Raw genomic sequence first — 22691 nt, 5'->3', positions numbered from 1 at the left:
GTACGCTGTCAGAGCCAAAGCTTTTGATTTAGACCAGTTGACTCTGTATCTGAGAACTTAGAAAATGAATTAATAACTCTGTGGAGGCAAGGCATATATCTAGTAGGGTCAGAGACAAATAAGAAAATATAATCAGCAAAAGCCTATGCGCCATACCTCCCGCCTCCACCCCTGGAAAATTGTCTTCCCTTCTTATCGTGGTTGCTAAGGAGTGGTGGTGGCATAGTGGGCTAAAGCACTAAACTGTTAAGCAGAAGGTTGCTGGTTTGTTCCCCACATTGTGTGTCCTTGAGCAAGGCACTTAACTCCAGGTTGCTCCAGGGGATTGTCCCTGTAATAAGGGCTCTGTAAGTCACTTTGGATAACAGCGTCTGCCAAATGCATAAATGTAATGTAAATGCTTGTAGTTCCAGGGAAAAACAAAACAATAATGGGTAAAGAGAGAGTAAAATATTCTGAAATTAATCAATTTGTTTGTACCGCTGCTACCGGGTGTCTATAAAGTAACTTAGTCCATCCAATAAATGTATTCCCGAATCCGTATATTTCCAAAATCCCATTCTACCATATCAAATGCCTTTTCAGTGTCAAGTGAGATCATTTGCCACTGACCACATGACATTGATAAAATGCCTGGCAGAAGCTTTCCATTTTTTAATGACTCCTTATACATTTCTAACAAAAGCAGAGCCAGCTCTGTAGCATAAGATCTAAAAAACCTGGCGGCAAAGCCATCTGGCCCCGGAGCCTTGCATGCAGGCAAGGCCTTAAATACCTCGTTAACCTCCTCCAATGTTTGGTTCCACAAAATGTATAATATTTCCATCTGTAGACAAGGACGTGGAACTATAGAAATCAAGATAGAATTCTTTAAAAGCATTATTAATATCACTGGCCGAGGTAAATATTTTACCACAAGCAGATTTCACTGAGGAAATTTTAGAAAAAGACACTCTCTGCTTTACATATCTAGCTAAAAGCTTCCATGCTTTGTCCCCCTACTCAATGTATGACTGTCTTGACTTGCCCTGAATAGCCAAAACAAAATAGTATTACTTATATCAGTATTTCAGTCTAGTCAAATCTCTGAGGCCATCAGATGACATTCGTTGCTTTAGCTCTGCCTTGGCACTTTTAATTTCTTGTGCTTTGTATTTTAATTTTTTTTTCCATCTCCATGAGTTCTTGTGCTTTGGATTTTTTTGATGAATGAGGCATACTGTTTTATCAGACCTCTAAGAACTGCCTTAAGTGCCTTCCAAGCCACTTCCACAGAAGATTCTGAGGACCAGTTGGTCTCTATATAAACACTGATTTCAGCCTTTAATATTTGTTGGAAATCAGGATTTTGCTAAAGTGATACATTAAAGTGCCAACTATATGTTTGCTTTTTCGCTGTATGTGGCAACCCCTCTAAACTCACCAGGGCATGATCTGAGACTAAGATGTTTCCAATTGAGCAGTCAACAACAGATTAAATGAGGGACTTATCGTTCTGTTCAGTTCCGTTCAGTTTTCTCAGACAGTCAAACTAATGTTCAGTGAGCCGGAACATTCAACTGCTACATGAGTGCAACAAATGACCCAATGTCCTGCAAGAAATACTCCACAAAACAAAATCTATTCTAGAATAAATCTTATGGACTGATGAAAATAATGTATAATCCCAACCAGATGGGTTCAAAAGTCTCCAAATATCTGTAAGTCCCAGATTTTTACACATCCTGTGAAGCGTCAATGTTGCTCTAGGGGGCTTACACACTTTTGATTCGCTATGATCAAGGACTGAGTTCATCAAAGGATTAAAGTCTCCTCCCAATATTATATCATGAGGGGTGCCAGCGGCTTGCAACTTTACTTCAAGATATATAAAATAACCCTGATCATCAGCATTAGGTGAATAAATATTAGCCAAAATCAACCATTGCCCCTGAATTTCTGCCAAAACAATAATGACTCTTCCTAATTTATTTGTAATCTGTTTGAGACATTTGAATTGTAGATGTTTATTTATCAATATAATGACTCCCCTGCTCTTAATTTAGCCAGCACTAAAGAAAACATGTCCACCCTGTATCTTCCCAAATTTTTCAGCTACCTGCAGGGAAAGATGCATTTCTTGAAGAAACGCTATTTCATATTTCTTACGCTTATGAAAAGAAATAACCTTCCTTCTTTTTTGGGGGTGCCCCAACCCATTCACATTCCATGTGGAGAGAGACAATCCACTCATATTAACATTTTACATTTTGATATATTAGAAAAAACAGATTGTGTGTCAAAAACAATATTATAAAGACCACATTCTCCATTAGTGCAACAAAAATAATTGTAAACGGAACTGGAATCATTAGGAGAAAATGGAAACGTAATATTCCTTAAGGTTCCCATCTCTAATTATTGACTATGTTTATATGGACACCAGAAAGCGGCGTTTTGGTTTACATGCACTATATAAGCGGCGTAGTCCTGTATACATGAGGCTCGGACAGTATGCAGCTTTCTCCACAGCAACGGAATTTCCCTGCGACTCTTGTGTAAATAACAAACATGGTATCCAAGGAAAACTTCACTATTTTATGCTCTGTTGCTTCAATTTATTTCCAGATATTCCAGAGTAGTTGCTGTGTTTGTTCCCTTAACTTTCCATAGCAATATGCATTGGAACGGCACTGTAATAGTGGGGTTTCCCTCTTACATAAAACTGAATGTTTGAGAGCATATATGCCAACGTGAGGGACTGTCAATAATTTACATTGGTGTGCAAATGGGTATAGTTTATAGTCAATGTGCTTTTCCCACTGTTCTCTTAGAAATGTTGAAATATTTCTGCTGTGATGACTTGTTTTTGGCCTCCATCCTATCAGAATCAGAAACAGAATGAACTTTATTGACAAGTATGCTTACACATACAAGGAATTTGTCTTTTTACAGAAATTTCCAGTGCACAAAGAATACAACAACAAGACACAAACAATACAAAAATAGAATAAAAAGAAAAAGTGAATAGAACATATAAGTGTATATAGAAATACATAATAAGACATGGGTATGTTGGATAAATATGAATAGACTAAGCTGTGTATTGCACATAATAATTGCTCAATGGGGCAGTTTTAACTGTTCATGAGGTGGATAGCCTGAGGGAAAAAAACTGTTCCTGTACCTGACGGTTCTGGTGCTCAGTGCTCTGTAGCAACATCCAGAAGGCAACTGTTCAAAAAGGTAGTGGGATGGGTGAGTGAGGTCCAGCCATTTTCCTCACTCTGGAAGTGAACAGTCCTTGAAGGGAGGGCAGGGGACAAGCAATAATCCTGTCAGCAGACCGAACTATCCTTTTTAGTCTTCTGATGTCTGATTTTGTAACTGAACCAAACCAGACAGTTATTGAAGTGCAGAGGACTGACCTAATGACTGCTGAGTAGAACTTTATCATCAGCACCTGTGGCAGGTTGAACTCCCTCAGCTGGTGAAGGAAGTACAACCTCTGCTGGGCCTTTTTCACAATGGAGTCAATGTGGGTCTCCCACTTCAGGTCCTGTGAGATGGAAGTGCCCAGGAACCTGGGGCTTTAAAGAGACAGCATACACATGTCTTGTTCTTTTAGCCACTCTGATTTCCGTATTTAGTGTGTTCTTGGCCTGATTGTTCTAAATTATATCCTCACTTCTGCATGCATCCTCTTTGGCCTGACAAAGCTGCCTGAGGTTTGTCATTGTGGTATGTTAAATAAGTCCTAGCAGGAATGCATATATCCTCACAGAAACTGATATATGATGTTACAGTATCTGTGAGCCCATCCAGATTGGTGTCTGCAGCCTCAAGTACACTCCAATCAGTGCAGTCAATACAGGCTTGTAGTTCTAGATATGCTTCATTGGTCCATTCTTTACAGTCTTTACTACAGGTTTAGCTGATTTTAGTTTCTGCTTGTAGGTTGTAAAGAAGATGAACCAGACAACGATTAGAGAGTCCCAAAGCTGCTCTTGGGACAGAGCGATATGCATCCAAATAGTGCCTAATACAGTGGAAATGTACCTACAATCAACTGAGACAAAAGGCTGTCTTTTTGAAAGCGAACTTTGAGAGGGAACTTCAACTAGTGATGTGTCATGTGAACAAGGGGTTGTTAAAACTGATTTTGCATCCGCTCATGCTGTTTTTCAATCATTTACATGTAAACCTTTGCTAGATGGATGTCTTTTGATAACTACATCTTGTTTCACTGTATTTTTAGGATCTCTCACAGGAGCACTGCATTTTTAGAAGCCGTTTTAAGTTAAAAAGAACTTCAACTGGTGTTCTGCTCTATTCTTTGTGGTGCGTTTTGCGCGAGAAAGCATCTGTCCTAACTGGTACAGGAAGAAATGCTTTAGCTAATAGTTACATGAACACTTCTCATACAAAGTCACCAGAATGTTGTTTTTGCTAAATAATTATCACGGGGGAGCTTGCCCCCAGACCCCCCTAGATATAAGGTTGTACAATGCAGATTTCTGTTCGTACACGCAGATGAAATCCTGCAGGCGCCCATGTGTTCCACGCACGTGTGTTAAACCGCTTTCTCTTAATCACTTAAATGGCGTAAGGAAATCGGCATTCTCGTTTACATGACTTTTCAGAACGCCACTTTCTGCGAAAACCCTGGAACAAGCTATTATCTTAAGTGCATGTAAATGTGGCTATTGATCCTACATTTTAAACATCTTTTTAATTTTTCAACCAGCCGTGGCTTAATTCTGACCTTGTGCTACAGTGTACCCCCCCATTATATTATTTAAATTTTTCACTGGCACCTTTGCCCTAAGTCATTGTTAATTTTAGACCATGACTCAGTATAAGTCCAGCATTACACAGTCTTGTAATTGTGCACAGAGGAATACTGGGCTCAGATTTCATTTAAAGGTGGCACAGATGCAATACACAGATGCTTAAAATATAATCCATATGTGAATGAAATGTGTTTGAGCCTTTAATTCAACTAAATAAAATACATCTGTATGTATCTGATACCATTAGACATAAAGAATAACCTAATAAACACAATATATTCTTACTACTATAGCAAGGAAAGGGTTAATGACAAGTTATTGCAAATTATGGCATTATTCAAGATAAATTAGAGAAATAAAACTTCACTTCAGTCATGCATATTTACGACAAATTATAATGGCTAAGAAAACAAAACTATAACTGAAAAAATTATAACTGAATCACTTTACTGGAACGTAAAACCAAGGGTAGCGCATTCAAATTCCATAACAAACACAGCCAAGTCTACATCCAATTTTGTACAAAGTAAGGAGTTCTTTAGATATGTCTGCCAAGGGTCTTTAAAAATAAACTTATGTTCACAGTACCTAACATTGTCTCATATTTTTATCCTTCAGTCTCTGCTCAGCATCCGCGGTTCTCTTTTCTCCCCGAGGAGAAACAGTCGTGCAAGCCTGTTCAGTTTTCGCGGTAGAGCGCGGGACTTTGGCTCAGAGAATGATTTTGCTGATGATGAGCACAGCACGTTTGAGGATAGCGACAGTCGCCGTGGATCGCTCTTCGTACCTCGATGTATTGAGAGAAGAAGTTCCACTGTCAGTCACTGTAGCATGGCCCCCAGGATTATGCTTCCAGCCAATGGGAAGATGCACTGCACCGTCGATTGCAATGGTGTGGTCTCTCTGGTGGGTGGGACTTCGGTGCCGACGTCACCAATCGGACGGTTGCTACCTGAGGTAGAGCAAATAAATGTAAACACACACATAATATACCTTTTCACATTTCAGACACTAGGGAATGTACTAGACCTTGTATTTTAATAATACTTTCTTGATTTGTTTGTCCATTTCTAGGGTACGACCACCGAGTCTGAAGCACGGAAAAAGTGTTCTGGATCACACCGGCCGTCTGATTATCTGGACGAGACAGTGGCCAGAAAAAGAGCTCTAAGTGTGGCTAGCATTCTGACAAATACTATGGAAGGTATGAAGAACAAACACACCCTAATCGCACACATGCACTCACATGTTTTTACTCAGCTATATAAATGGAGACATACCGGTGATTTATTGTTTAACTAAATAAAATGACTGTAGACAAACCTTAACCCTTGCCAATTGAAGATGTCCCTTTCCAAAATAAAGTTTTGTCAGATATAGATCACTTTTAGTTCACATACATGCACACACAATCAGATCCTCAAATGCCTACACGCACACATACACATACAGACTACACACACACCTTGATTCACTTTAAGTCATGTAGCTTCTCACACTGTTGACTCGCCAATGCAATTATTTCTAAATGCTTCTGAGCATGTGGGTGTAACCGGTCCTGCTTGACCTGCTCAGAGTGGGATTCAAACCAGGGTCTCTGGGATGGGAGGCGGGTCCCTTAACGAGGAGGCTAAAGCCTATAGACTCTTGCATTAGTCGCTAGTGCGCCTCTTGAGGCCAGGAGAGTGAGGTTTGCACACTGCACAGCTACCAGCTGGCTACCCTTACATGGGCAAACCTCATCACACAGTAAGACTGCACGTCTCATCACACACACAGAGTACACATACTAAACCCCATTACATAAAGTCCCTAATACACACTTTTCACAAACCGCATCCCAAACCAGCTCTTAAGATGTTCGTTATCATGCAATGCTGGGCACATATCAGTTCCACTTTCAAATGCCCCATATTTGCTTAGATCAATCACAGTAAATGAGTCATTTATTTCTCCATTGGTTGATGAACACAGGACAACATTGATGTTGGTTTATATTACATTGTCAATTGTGTTAATGTCATGGTGCCATTCAGTGTGCATCACTGCTTCAATAATACAATCCATTCAAAATCAATGGTGTAATTTTTTCAAAAGGGAACATATAGTAAAATCTTTATTGATTATCACATGACAGGGATCAGCAGGTTTCGTTTATGGCATTGCCGTAGAGTGGTGCCATGGTAAGTTACAGGGACTGCCCTATTAGAGCAATGTAGGCTGAGCTCAAGGGTACAATGGAGCTCATGATGCACCCCTTGCAGAGTCTTTACAGTTGTTCATCATATTTATTACAGACATGTGCCACTAACATTTGACAACTTGAAAGTATACAATACATTTTTGTCTTCATTTTTAACATTATATCTATTGTTTTACCATTTGAAACCTGTATTGATCTGTCCACAGAACTCGAGGAATCGCGGCAGAAGTGTCCTCCTTGCTGGTACAAGTTTGCCAATGGTTTCCTCATCTGGGACTGCTGTCCAGCATGGCTGAAGGTGAAGGAGATTGTGAACATGGTGGTGATGGATCCGTTTGTTGATCTGGCAATAACCATCTGCATTGTCCTTAATACCCTCTTCATGGCAATGGAACACTATCCCATGACTGAAGAGTTCAACCATGTGCTCTTAGTGGGCAATCTGGTAAGAATTTTCAGAGCAATGCTTAGATGTATTGATTTAGCCTAAACATAATTATTTTTATTTTTTTTAATGGTTAAAACATAGTCTCAGCCTCAGATGGCATGCCCACGGACAGCCCACAGTCCGTTCTCTAACTGTCTGATGCACATAGCACACAAAATGAAAAACACTTTCTCGATCAAGTCCTAATCTGACTGGGTGGTTGGATGTAAATTCTATCAGGAAGACTCGCAGACTTGAGTGAAATTGAAGATGACATTTATTTGATGAATATTAAACAGAAAAGTAATGTCTGTCTTTGGCGTAGCGGTCCGTAGTTGTAGTATCGGAACCATCATATCCTGCCAGAGATAGGAGGCATGGGCGAGGAGCCTACCCCCCGTGCAGGCGGGACTCAACTGGTGGTGGTGTGGTGGTGAAGGTTGCCTCCATAGCACACTGAAACAGCAATGTGATAGATTGTGAGCAGACTTATAAAGCAATTACCCAGCTAATGGTGCGATGATGTACAGTTATGTCTGTGAAATTCTCTGTAATGAGGTTTTCTGTGCTGTACTTAGACTCTACACATTTTCTTCTATGTTCCTGTCTGTTTTCTGTGCTATCGCTCGCAGAAACTCGCATGCCATTAAATAAATTAGCCTATTTTTTCCCAAATGTCTATCTTTAATTGTGGTATGATACATCTATGACAACCCTGCCCCTAAACACCCTGTAATGACAAAACGGACTGTGATTGGTTGCTTACATGTCAGTTAAAAAATGGGTGAAAGGCATGGCTACGTGAGACAAAGTAAAAAAAGCGATTCTCATTAAATTCTCATTTCTGTACTCCAGTATTTTTTTACTGTATTACTGTGAGAAAATAATGTAGTACAATTCTTAAATTTATTCAGTAAATTAATAATGTAATAAATTAAAGGCAGTACAACAAATACTGTAATATACTGTAAATGTTTTGCAATTTAAATAATATATAATTTTTAATCATTAAGTAATGAGAATAATTTTTTCACATTACTTTTATGAGAGTTGGATGGAGAGGGTTCTTAATTGTCATGAAAATGATTTCATAATTAATTTTCTTTTAGCAAAATTTAATTTTTTTATTTCAACCTTTTGACTTTGAGATTATATGTATCCAGTATGGAGGACTAAACATGCATAAATAATAAATGAATAAATGTAATAATACAAAAATAAATAAAGGAATAAATGTCTTGATAAAACAAATATAATTAGTTTTTAATTAAATTTATTCCTGAATTTATTATTGTATGACTTTATTCCTTTATTATTTTCTATATTTATTTTTTACTTTATTTTTATTCTTTTTAGCTTTTAATTATTTATTCATTTATTTTGTATATTTTGTTATTTATGTGTTAATTTATTTTTTATATTTATTTATTCCCACATATATTTATTTCCATAGTTATATATTTCCATATATATTTATTTATTTATACATGTATTTATTTTTACTTTTCTGTGTGCAACATGTAAATGAGGGAGGCGGTCCTTGCGGAGCTCCAGTGCATCATTGGTCGAGAGCTCAATAGTATTATCGGAAGCAGATGGATGTCCCACCTCAGCACCCCCTGACTCGCACAGATTTAGAATATGCAGGGAAACGTTTTGCAGAGAGTTTAACAATCCAGGATGTGCTTCTACATTCATACCGGCATACAGCTCTCCTAAACCATGAATAAGCACCTCTACTCTAAATGAAACATTTATTTGATGCGTGATTATCCACTTCATTAGCATGGCGCGCAACTCTCTAGATGTATGTGAAGCGTCAGCTATATATTTATATACATAAACGATCAGGGAAATGAAGCATGGTTGTATCTTTTACAATGAACAATCATAATAATAGAAAACAATATTATGGATTTGCAGACATCAAAATATGAAGTTATATACACAGAAAATAATAAAAGGACAATGTTAAATCATATCATTTATGAAACTTGCTCATTTTGTGGATTTGTTGAAGAAACAGCTCCCCATTTATTTTGTGATTGTAGTATAACCAATAAATCTTGGCTTGACTGAAGCTCTTATGTTTATAGCCCCACAAATAGCTTTAGTTTACACGCGATATGGCTATGACCTAACATCACATCAAAACAAGTCAAGAGTAATCGAGCACACGCTTCAATCTACAATAAGCCAATGGTAAGCAGGACCCGCCCACATCATTATCATACAAGAGACAGAAATGTAAGAATAAATACAAAAATAAATACATGTGGGAATATTATATATATATATATTTAAATGTATAAATAAATACATGTGGGAATAAATAAATATAAAAATAAATGAATGCATAAATAAATAATAATAAAAAAAGAGAAAATAATAAATAAAAAGAGAAAATAATAAATAAAGGAAAAAAAAGTCATACAAAATAAATTCAGGAATAACTTTCATTAATAATCCAGGGCATGTTCTTGATAGCAACAAATTTAGGTCCCTCTTATAAAAATATTACAACTGTAGTCTGAACAACTGAGTGAAAGAAAACTTTCGGGCTTTGCACAGGTGTTCACAGGAATCTTCACAGCAGAGATGTGTCTGAAGGTCATTGCTCTGGACCCTTATTACTACTTCCAAGAGGGCTGGAATATCTTTGACGGCATCATCGTGAGTCTGAGCCTCATGGAGCTGGGACTAGCCAATGTGGAGGGGCTTTCAGTCTTACGGTCTTTTAGATTGGTGAGCAAAATTGTCAACCACCATTTAGTTTCTACATTCAGGATTCCCATAGTCATGGAAAATGTCAGGGAATAATAAAATTGTGTTTTAAATGTGTGGAAAAGTCATGGATATTAATTAAATGGAAAATTCTATAGTTAATACTATTTCATTGGTTAGATTTAGCTCTTGAGGAAGGCTTATGTAGAGTAAAACATGCAAGCCACAGTAATGTCCAATATGTGATGGCATTGTTTTTTTGAGTCAGTTCTTTTCTATGAATCGGTCACACTGGTTCATACATTGTAGTAAATGTAGTAATCTGAATCAAAACAATTTTTAAAAATACATATAGCCAGTAATGACTGGAAAGTTCATGGAGAAAACAGAAATTAATTGGTCAACAATTGTGGAAATCCCTTCCTAATTTCTCCTGCTCTCTTCCCCTCTCTCTGGTCTTAGCTGAGAGTGTTTAAGCTGGCAAAGTCTTGGCCCACTCTGAACATGCTGATCAAGATCATTGGTAACTCAGTTGGTGCTTTGGGGAATCTAACCCTGGTTCTGGCCATCATCGTCTTCATATTTGCTGTGGTGGGAATGCAGCTTTTCGGAAAGAGCTACCGTGAATGCGTCTGCAAAATCTCAGAGGACTGCGAGTTGCCTAGGTGGCACATGGACGATTTCTTCCACTCCTTCCTGATCGTGTTCCGGGTGCTGTGTGGTGAATGGATTGAGACAATGTGGGACTGCATGGAAGTGGCAGGACAAACAATGTGTCTCATTGTCTTCATGATGGTCATGGTCATTGGGAATCTGGTGGTAAGATCAATCATGTTTTAAAAAGATGGACAAAAGAGGGTTTCTGTTTATATTCCCTCTTCCCTTTTGTGTGTTCCTCATTGGTGACTCTAATTTTGCCAAGTAGAAGGCATCGATGAACTTGTGGCCCATCAATTGGATTTTAGAATTGGGGTATGGATGCACCGATGTATCGGCTGCTGCTATTTATCGGACAATTATTGACCAAATTAAAACCATTGGCATAACAGTAATAAGCATGAAAACACTGATACTAAATGTTTATTTTTTTCTTGTTCTCACTTTAATGTGGAACAAATGCCATAAACGGACATGACCGTTGTGAAAGCATCACGTACCTATAGGCAAAAACATGAGGGGAAACCTTCGAAAATGCTTTGAAACCAGCAGACTTTGAGTCCTGAGATATCAGAAATTATACATTTAGTAAATTATTTATTGTTAGAACAGTAAAAAAAAGCTTTATACCTCTTTGTAAATATTTGTATGCATTTGTAAGTAAAACAATGATCTGATGACCAAATAAGGTTAGTGGCAAAATATCGGTATCAGTATTGGCCTATAGTTTGTTTGTTAAAATCAGTATCAGTATCTGCCAAATTTGTTTATATGATGCATCCCTAGTTTGGGGTTAGGACTAGGGTGATAGGGTTAAGACTATGTTTGTTTGAGAATTTTTTTTTTCCAAGACCATCAAAAGATGTTGATTCAGGAATATATCTTCCTTGACAAAATAAATGTCACTGGCTGGGTTTCCTGGTAACATTGCAACTAAAGCTTTAACGATGATTTTAACTAATTTCTCTTGTTATTTTACGATGGAGTAATGCCAAACCAGCACGTAGATCGCTCATTATAAAGTAGAACTTAAGTGCTTCATTACGGGAGCTGTCCAGTCCAAAGGTGCTGATCACTTTGGCCAGTATGTCCAGGAGTTTGTCTTCTCAAAATGAAAATAAGGTGGAAATACCGACAAACATGGAAGTTGTTTGTAACCTTGTCAAGGCGCCGTAATTTATTACCTAACTATTGCAGAATTTATTTAAAGAAATAATTAAGGCTTTAGTAAGACAGAGTTTCAGATGTATTGATGCTCAGTCATAGAGATGAATGAAAGTGAAGCAATAAATGCATGTAACTTGAATGCACCCTATGTGAATCATAAAGGGCTCTTACGTAGTCTAAAGTTGTACCTTTGGCTGGAAACTGAACAAATGCAGACAGAACAGGACTAAAATGCATCAGTACTGAAATACTCATAGATCTGTCTAAACATTAATAGATCATCTGGTTAGTTGAAGGTACTGTCCAGTTATAGTCTTACTGCCGTTATGCATCATGCAAGTTGTTACTACCTCGTAAAAAGACTATAGGCGAACCAATTTGAACCAACCATTGGAGGAAGGAAGAAAGAAGAGGAGGAGGATGAAGAGAGAGAGAAACTTTCATTGCACACTCTCGCTCTAATATCGTCTTTTAACCATATTTTACAGCCATTGTAATGGGGTAAGGTTGTCAAGGAGGAGGCGGGAACTGGCAGAACAGTCAATGTAAACTTTAATTATATAAATTAACTTAAAACAACATAAAACAAACATAAACAAACACACACACAGTGCGCCACGTGCCGCACTCTCTCTCAAACTGGGGTCTCCGGCTACCCTTTATCTCTCTCGAACTGGGGTCTCCGGATACCCTTTATCTCTCTCTCCTGCTGATTAGTTGACTCATCCCCTGCCGTGCACCCTCACGAAATGTCTTAAATAAATAGCCAGGGGGTTGCCGATGTAATTGGATATTGCGATTTATTTATATATGTGTGTATATATATATATATATATATATATATATATATATATATATAATCACAATTATTTATATATATATATATATATATATATATAATCACAATTATTTTTATATATATATATATATATATATATATATATATATATATATATATATTAAATTGCAATATCCAATTACATCGGCAACCCCCTGGCTGAGGGATCAGTGAATATTCTTGCTTTAGTGATTTTGCATTGAAAATGTATTTATTGTAAAGGAGGTAACAAAACGAATTTATTCACACACATTATGTATTTTCCCGGACAACGAAATACCTGACCGGTAGAGAATGTACAGATGAAGGAGGTTCTTTGCCAGAGGGATGTTGCCCTTCACAACACACATTTTAATTGCACTTAATTTTTTTCAAGTTAAAAGTTTTAAATCAAGGTGCCTTGCTTTATTGTGTAGGCTTAACCATAACCCATCTTAAAGAAAATTACCCCATAGTACCATCTAGCATTCCACCAGCGGTAATACCGGTGTTCATGGGTTTGCTGTGGAGGTTTTTTTTTCTGTGACCAGTCAAAACTTGGTCGACCAAGACTCTTCTAATCATTGGTCGACTATTAGGCGGTAGCCCTAATCAGTAATCCGAAGCATCTGGCTTTGCGTAATGCTGCATCCATGCTGATAGATGGGAGTATTTCATCCAAGACAACTGTTTTACAAGAAGACGAATACATCAAAATACATCAGTGAAACATACACAAATATATACTTAACCCTTAAATGTATGGGTGTTTTGACAAACATTATTACATACTTGGGTCTTTAGAGACCTGGCACGTAAATCTATCACAAATGGATTTACAAAATGCCGAGGTAGCATAAAAATGTTAAAACGTTTTCCAGAAAAATTTTTATAAAAATAGAATAGGATATGGTCTCATATACTGTATTTTTATGTTTTATTTTTCATATAAAAAGAGATGATGTAACAAAAATAGAACAGGATTCATTACATTTCATGAGGCACAACTGGCTATCAAACACATATTGAGCTACACTTAACACATAATCTAGACATAATCTACACATAAGCTACACATACAGTATGTATTTTCTCAGGCAATCTTTGAGTCTAAATAGATGCACAACTTTGATTTCAGAAGTACACTCAAACGACAATATTGTTTATGTGTCATCTGTTTCCATCCACGAGGCTTCTTCGTCAAAGAGCAATGTCAAATTGAAATCAAGTCAATCAGTGACACATCAGCTTCACTTTGAGTAAGAAATAGCACGGATAAAATGTATGTGTACACGCATATGGAAAACATTTTTTTCACCAATGTCATGCAGAATATCAATGTAATATAATAGTCATTTGTATGAAAATTGTACTCATTTGTCTTGTAATAAACAACTAAATATATATAAATATTTTTTATTTTTATAAAAAATAACCCAAAGACTTTTGCATACCTAGGGTCTTTAAAGATCCTTTAATTTTGGCAATTAAGCAGTTCAAAAAATGTCGTTTTTTTGTTGCAATTTTGCCTTTTCTTTATTTGATTTTACACTATTCAGAATATTAAGATTGAGGAATACTAAAGAGGTGTGGGGGTGGAATGAGGTCTCGGGTCACTAAAGACCTGAGGTGTGCATTAAAGGGTTAAAGCATCTTGAAAGTACTCTGTCTAATCAAACAATAAATGACCCTCACCCTGATGTCATCACTATGCCCATACATGGTGATTATTTCTGATTAGAATTCATTAAACTGTGCTAGACCTTGCTGATTCTGAATGTGTGTGTTGTTTTGGTGCGGTTGTGTGGCAGGTGTTGAACCTGTTCCTGGCCTTGCTGCTGAGCTCTTTCAGTGCTGACAATCTGGCCGCCACAGACGATGACAGCGAAATGAATAACCTACAGATCGCAGTGGGCAGAATACAGAAAGGTTTCGCGCTGGTGAAGTCCACTTTACGTCAATTCCTGCAAAGCCTCTGCTTGACCGGCTCCAAACCGGGCACTCTAGATGAGGAGAAACCCCTCGATGACCTCCACAGCGCCGGCAAGGAGAACTGCTTGTCTAATCATGCTCCCGTAGCCATTGATATCACTAAAGGCTATCTGAAGGAGGGCTGCGTCTCCCCGGGTAACGGGGTCAAAGGTCACGTTAAGTATGGAATTGAGGAGGGTGACTACATGTCGTTCATACACAATCCCTGCCTTACGGTTACAGTACCAATTGCGGTTGGAGAATCGGACTTTGAAAATCTGAACACGGAAGACTTCAGTAGTGACTCGTCTGACGTGGAGGGCAGTAAAGAGGTAAGTCAGCCATCTACAATTAAATGTATCACTTTTAATATGCATTAAACACAATTCAGAGTCTTTGTTTCAGTGTCTGAGAGAGTTGCTATTTACATTTTTATTTTAAATGGATGAAAACATTGTTTTATTTCATTGTTGTAGGTTTGTTTGTAAATCATCAGGAGTCAATGTCACTTTCCCTGTAAGGGACAAACAGTTGGCTTGAGTCATAGTGCCATTGCACCATCTTCTGCTTAGAGCTGTATCCCATTGTGTGTGTGTGTGTGTGTGTGTGTGTTGTTGCAGTTGTTGTTGTGCAATGGGCTAAGGGTTGTTTGACCTTGTCCATCTGCTGCTAGTTTAAACAAACATCTGGGCATTGTAGCAGGTAGAGTTACAGAGTATACTCATTATTTCAGTACATTTTCTCATAAACATACATTGTCTCGCACACACAAAACCCCTCACAGTTTAATGTGTATTATTTACAACCAACTGAGCAGGCATGGAATCATGCATCCCAGACTATGAATGAGAGCATTGAGAAAATGGCTAAATTCAGCATCCTTGCCCAGGGTGAAATGGAGTATGCTTAACTGTGTGTGTCTGTGTGTGTGTTTATCTGGCTGTGAGTCAAGTTTTGCCTACAAGGATAAAAAAAATACCAAATAAAGTAAATTCTCCTCATTATTTTCTCAACTTCATTTTCTTCCAAACCGACTTTCATTGGAGAGTGTTAGGGACCAATAGCCTCTGTCACCATTCATCTTTTTACCCTACAATGTAAGTCAGTGGTCACTGAGGCTGTCGGTCCCTTCCATTCTGCCTAATACTTCCTACTGTGTTCCATGGAAATAAGAAAGTCATATGGGTTTGGAAACAGCTTGAGGGAGGGTTTAGAGGTAGGGCTAAAGAAATAGTTGATGAAAATGTTCTCATAATTTACTCAACCTCATGCCATCCCAGATATGTATGACTTTCTTTCTTCTGCAGAACACAAACAAAGATGTTTAGAAGAATATTTCAACTCTGTAGGTCCATATAATGCAAGTGAATTATGACCAAAACTTTGAAGCTCATAAAGGCAGAATAAAGGTAATCCAAGGTGACCCAGTGGTTAATCAATGTCTTCTCATTTATTTTGGGTGAGAACAGAACAAAATATACATCCTGTTTCACTATAAATCTTGACACCAGCAGTCTCCTTGGCGATCATGATATCAAGCTTGATGACACTTCCTAGTGCCTGTGCTCTGCACATTCATCAGCACTAGAAAGTGTAATCGAACTTGAAATCATGATTGTGCCTAGAGACTGCAATAGAAAGTGTACAGTGAAAAAGGAGTTATATTTTAATCTGTTCTCACCCAGAAGTGATTGGATTGCTTCAGAAGACATGGATATAACCACTGGAGTCATATGGATTACTTTTATGCTGCCTTTATGTGCTTTTTGGTGCTTCAAAAATTTGGTCACCATTCACTTGCATTGAAATCTTCGTTGGTGTGATGTAAAAGAAAGAAAGTCATATACAACTGGGATGGCATAGGGGCGAGTAAATGATGAGAGAATTGTAATTTTCGGGTGAACTATTCCTTTAAGGGTTAAGGTGCTGAGCCCCTCAGAGGGCAAGGAGGGAATTTATTTATTTACAGTTATTTTGATTTTCCTTGCAATAGCTTTATCCATCCCTTATGAAAATTAACCATGATACTTGTACCACAAATTAACAATGGTGTTACTACAGTAAAACCATTTAAAAAAAGTATGATTAATTATTTTTATCAATATATTTTTGGTTTTGTTGTATAAGTACCACGGTTTTACTACGATTTTTTTTTTTTTTAATGATTTTTACTACCATATTTTCGGTTTTCCTGTATAAGTTCTATGGTTTTATTATGAAAATCATGGTTATATGATTGCTGTATTAAAACCATGGTAAAGTTTGTGGCTACTATGGTTTTTTACCAAAAAATACCATAGTTCAACTATGGTTACTGTAGTAAATCCATAGTTAATTTTAAAGTAATTGTGAGGGAACATCAAATAATTGTGAGGGTAAAAAGTAAAAAAAAAATTCCTTCCCTACCCTCTAAGATGTTTCGTAGACAGAAAATATATTTATCTCAGTATAAAAAAAAAGAAGTTAATGCCATGTGCCAAATAGAGTGTGTTTGTGTGAGTTCGTATTCCAGCACATTTCCATGCTTCTCCAGCAATACTGTCACTGTGCTTAATGTTTTCTCTCTTCCCTCTTCTAACTTGATCTATTTCTAAATCTAATTTAAGTGGTTCAGTGTTGAAGTTGCCAACGTTATTATCCATGTTATGTGAAGTGTGTATCTCCTCTTTGTGTGTGACCTGTTATTGCAGCGTTATGACAGACGAACCCCAGGTTTTCTCTGAGAGAGCCCTGTAAGAGACTCACCTTCCTCCTCACCCACACTAACCATGGAGACTGCCTATGCCATCTAAATCAGTCCAAACTCTTGTCTCTCTCTCATTTTATCTCTCTTTTTGGATCGGATTGCCCTTTTTGCTTTTCGTTTCTCAATGCCTGTGCCCTTCCCTCCCTTTTTAACAACTCTATTTTGCACCGAAGAGAGACAGCTGTCAGTCTTTTGTTTGGTTTGTTGTTTTCTACATGAGTTTGTGTTTTTGTTGTAGCACTTTGCTTATTTGCAGTACCTTCTGTCATATGGAATGAGCAAGATCATCATTTTACATCAGTAGTCCATCAAACATTTTTCTGTTACAGTAGCGTGTATGTTTTTCTTTTTGTTTGTTTTTTGTACAAGCTATCGGTAAGCACATAGAGCTAAACTACCCGAGAACAGAAAGCAAGAGGTTGTGGTTGAGTGTACACAAGTGTATGTGTTTGTGTGTGTGTGGGTGGGTGTGCATAGAGGTGAGCTGTAAAAGAAAAAGACATGTATTTTTTTAATTAATCAAGTTGTAGAACACTGCAAGTTTAACTGCATCTGCATTCTAAATGATCCATATTGGAATTATGAAAACTACTTTTGTCCATAGTGGTAGGTTCATTGTTTCAGTTACAAGCTTGGTAAAAAATAGGGTTTTTTGATAAACTACCTTTGAGTACACCTAGTGTGGTTTATCTCAACAAGATGGCTTACAAATAATTTCCCCCCATATTAAATAACCATTTTAGATTTAAAAAAATACGCTAGTGTGAGCGGATTTTTTTTCTCAATCAGCAGGGGTGTATACTGTAAATATGTAATATTGCTAATTAGATACAATTGTTTCAGTTGCATTAATGCCATTAGTTTTACATATACCCTGTTTTGTGTTCTACCCTGGTTAGTGATGGTTTATGAAGAAAAATATATGATCATAAATTGACCTTACTACTTGACAAATTCTGTGCCACCTTGTATTGGATGAATTTGTAAATGTTTTTCTTAACCTGCTTTAAAGGGGTCATGACATACTATATACATATATATATATATATATATATATATATATATATATATATATATATATATATATATATATAATTTTATTATCTTCCCTGAGGTCCACTTATAATATGAGCATAGTTTTTTTGCACCAAAAAAGTCATAATTTAGTCATATAAAATAATTTTCCACCCTGCCTCTGGCCATCTGTCTGAAACACTTTAAGCTGTCTGGCCCTTTAAGACTTCATTGTAAACACCCACTGTGATTGGCTAACATCATGCAACTCTCCCAATACAGACATATTTGAAATGCAATCCGAAGAAAATGGACTCCACAACATTATAAAACTACATTTCATACTATCAAACAGTCACAACATATGAAATATTCATGAATTAAATGGTTTACATACGGCTTTGCAGTGTTTTAACTGACCCATCCTTCAATAACAGTTTTTTTGCAAAACCTAAATCATATTGTGACTGCCTCACAAGCAATCCAGTGTCATATGAGCCAAAAACACATACAATCCATGCTGAAATGTTCTGAATAAGCAAATGTCATACAATTCATGGTGATGATGGATGCTTCAACTGGCTTCAGCAGGCCAAAACAGAAAAGCTGGTCTTCACATCTCACATCTTCTGTGTTTGTTTACACACAGGACTGCATGTGTTTCTCCCAGTCAATAGCAGCAGCAGAATGAGATGCGTTTTTTTTTTCAAATTGTGCTTGTACCACTCTTAAAACGCACTGCACATCACCAGTGTTGTGCAGAAAGGCATCAAGATGATCAAAGACGTCCATGTTAACAAAAGACGAACAATTAAAAATGCACAGATGTGTGCAAAAACGGTTTACAGGACATTTTCAAAACAGACAACAGAATGACAGCGCAACTGAATGAAACACAAGAGTGGTCTCCATTTTAGAGTTATAATTTGACTTTGCATCTTTTAAAAGTGGCACGAGATGTATTATAACGGTCAAATCCATTCTTCTAGAGCATGTTTATGCAGAAAAACATTTAAATCCAGAGTCACATGAAGGTGTCCTGTATAAGTCCCCTATGAATGAATCTCCAATGACAGGCTCATCTCTCTCCTCTACACCTGTGTGAATGACTAAGTGCCAGTGGGCAGTTCCAAGGGTGCAGTAACAGAAAATAGGCCTTGCTGAAGAGGCAGTCATATGCAGATGTATTTGGTCCTTGTGACTTCACAAGTTCCACAAATTCCAAATGAACCGTTTTTTTGTAGCTGGTTTAATAAATGCTCTTTTTCTATTAAAGAAGATGTTTTCAGTTCTGAAACTTACAGATTTTTTTTATAGTACAATGACCCCTTAAATGTAAAGAGATCAAGGAAAAATGTATTCCTTATGTCATGACCCCATTAATGAAGATGTTGCCTTTGCTAATGAAACCATAGATCTGTCCTTACTTGGATTTTAAGAGTAAAGTTAGAAGGATATCAGAGAGTAGGATACCAGAGTGTAATGGGATTTAGGAAACAGAAGTTTTAAACCTTAAACATTGATCCATGTATAATACTTTAAATTAATTAATGTGAATCTTACAGTATTTAAAGGTCAGGGGTCAGGGCAACTTATGCAGGTTTGCTCAGTTTTGCCTCTAATATTATTCTTACGATTCTTAAAATGTTAGAGACATTCTGGAAGATTCTGAAATCACACACAGCATGCTTATATCATTTCCCCGCGCCGCATTAGCTGGGTGCCACGGCAACCAGTGCTCCAGCTCAGTTTTAGACAGCATCCTTCTATATATATATTTTTAATCCTTTCTCCTTATTCTCTGACCAACTGTTTTTTTATCAGTCCAGCAGCTGCCAGACCAACAGAGGGGTCAGTAACTTAGTGACCCCCAGTTCTTTTAGGTTTAAATCTGTCTAAATTGTGGTCAGGAATATATCATTATAATGTCAAATAATGTCATTTTTGTCCTGTTCTTACCCAGTACCTAAGGTCACTGTTCATTGTTTGTTACCTAGGGCCACTTAGTGTTTAATATCATTAGAAAATGATGTCATCTAATAGAAAATGATAGATAAGTTAATATGTTTTCTCAGGAACATATTACCTGGTCTTCCATTATTAGACTCCAGTTCCAGTTCTCTTCTTTTCCCAATCAAAGCTAATCAAATGCTGTCTCAGACTTAGCAGTGGCTCTGGTGTTAGTTAACGCTAATGCGGCTTCCCTCCTCTTCAAACTGACTGGCGGACCGAAGCTTGACCACTGCTTAATGAAATGGACTTCCAGCCTGTGTTTTCATGTCAATCAAGGGATTGCACTCATTGGGGTGGGCTCATGTGATAATCTGAATCATGCTAATCCAAATGTATTGGGATTATCCAATAGCAACAATTTATTTTTGGAAGGGGTTGGGAGAGGTAAGGGGTTGATGTTTGCAATGGACATGAAAATACTCAAAGCACTCAACATTTGATGACAAGATCACAAGCTTGGATGAGAAAAAAAAATGCACCTTGAGAAACAAAAAACATGCATGAGGAAGGAATGAAGGCACATCAAATGTACCCACGGCTGACTGTGAGATTATATGGTGAAGCCAGAGGCCTTTGATTTCATGCCTGGCTGCTAATTAGAAAATCAATCAAATCCATCAAATCAATTGCTAAATCCACAAGCTTGTAGGTACTTTTGAATGATATGAAATTGCATGAGATTGAGAATAACAGTAAAAGCAATCTGGACAAGATGCCGTGCTTCAAAACAGCCTAATCTTGTGTGTCTGTGTGTGTGTGTGTTTGCTTATTGTGTCTAATTATGTGGCTGCATGGATAGAAGCTTCCGATAGATGTGGTTCTCAGTTCCTCAGAGGGGAGCACGGTGGATATCCGACCCCCTGGAGAGGGGGTGGAGTCCATCGAGTTGGAGCCAGAGGAGTCCCTGGACCCAGAGGCCTGCTTCACTGAAGGTGTGTGTGCATACAAAAAGGGAGAGAAGAACAGAAAGGTCAAGCTTGTTTAGGTCTATAGAAAGAACTAGTGGTCGACCAATATAGGTTTTTAATGGCCGATGCCGATATCCAGAGAGCAGGGTGAAAGCATAGGCAGCTGACTTGCTACCATGCTACCTAATCAGTTCATGGCTTTAATGACATCTGTTATGAATGAATGGAACTCTTAAGGAAACTGGTCTCCAAACAGTTTTAAAAGCACCTTATTTTCATCGTACTTCTGTATACAGCCTCTAGAGGCAGCATTTTCTTGGTTTCGAACACAGCCTTGAAGTTTCACTCACGTGCTTGTGCGGATCTTGTACGAGCAGCAATCTTCTCCTGATAGTTTAAACAGCCTGGATCACCTACTTGGATTGTCATAGAGTTACCGTCATTATATGAGAATCAGAGGAACTTCTGATACTGAAGCTTTTTATTCTGGCTGATCTGATCATCTGCCACAGCTCTGATATGCGGACTGATTAAATGACACTGTGTTTGCACACCGGCCTATTATTGTACATGATGGCATGTAACAACAAAATTAACTGTGACTGGTTGTTTTACATGTCTCAGACACTTCACATGCAAGCAGGCGATTCTTGGCACCTTCAAGAAAAAAATCGGGCGAATGGAATAATTTATCAGCCGATGCGCTAAGTAAAAAAGTCTGAATATCTGCCAATTTATCGGCCTCTGCAATATATCGGTCAACCACTAGAAAGAACATCTCCCCATTTGACCCTGTGTACTTTTTAAATACATATTTTTGGTTTTATTGTGCAGGTTATTCCAAAAAAAAAATATTTTCTTGATCTTTCAACAAAATGCTATGACTTGTTCTGCCTCTGAAACGATTTTCACCATGGATATGTGGGCTGATGTTTAATGTTAAACAATAACCAAATAGATATTTAGGCATATATGGGATATTTATGTTCATCCATGTTGTAATTTAATGCGTTTTAATATTAATGCATTAAAGGTTATGGCAACAATAACAAATAACAATGGATTTAAAAAATAAGAAGCGTTACCACTGGGATACGATGAGATGCTCTCTATGGTGGCTCCTCAAAAGTAAAACCATGGATGAATCCTATTTGTTTCACATTGAAAATCCTGTTTTTGTCTATGTCATTTTAAAGAAATAATATGAGTTAGAAATGCTCTTTCATGTGGAATGTAAAGGTGAATTAAATGGACAACCTTGCTTTTAAAAAA

At 37.4% G+C, this 22691-nt stretch overlaps 1 protein-coding gene across 11 annotated transcripts in view; it reads left to right on the top strand.

Moving 5' to 3' along the window:
- The window catches only part of LOC127646458 (sodium channel protein type 2 subunit alpha-like), a 55983-nt gene that overhangs the window by 16971 nt on the left and 16321 nt on the right, over positions 1 to 22691 (top strand). For 4 of the 11 annotated variants that reach the window (XM_052130137.1, XM_052130127.1, XM_052130126.1 and 1 more), the window contains exons 11-17: positions 5391 to 5729; positions 5847 to 5976; positions 7182 to 7420; positions 9974 to 10147; positions 10589 to 10945; positions 14579 to 15070; positions 21311 to 21443. In XM_052130137.1, the coding sequence (XP_051986097.1) occupies positions 5391 to 5729; positions 5847 to 5976; positions 7182 to 7420; positions 9974 to 10147; positions 10589 to 10945; positions 14579 to 15070; positions 21311 to 21443 (1864 nt within the window). Of the gene's footprint in view, positions 1 to 5387; positions 5745 to 5846; positions 5977 to 7181; positions 7421 to 9973; positions 10148 to 10588; positions 10946 to 14578; positions 15075 to 16277; positions 16295 to 21310; positions 21444 to 22691 lie in introns of all 11 variants that reach the window. The other 7 variants (XM_052130133.1, XM_052130134.1, XM_052130130.1 and 4 more) reach the window with 6 other exon arrangements.

Source organism: Xyrauchen texanus, chromosome 7, assembly GCF_025860055.1.
Source record: "Xyrauchen texanus isolate HMW12.3.18 chromosome 7, RBS_HiC_50CHRs, whole genome shotgun sequence".
Classification (NCBI taxonomy): Eukaryota; Metazoa; Chordata; class Actinopteri; order Cypriniformes; family Catostomidae; genus Xyrauchen; species Xyrauchen texanus.
The sequence above is the reverse complement of the archived record's forward strand: the minus strand, read 5'-3'. Positions and strand labels throughout refer to the sequence as shown.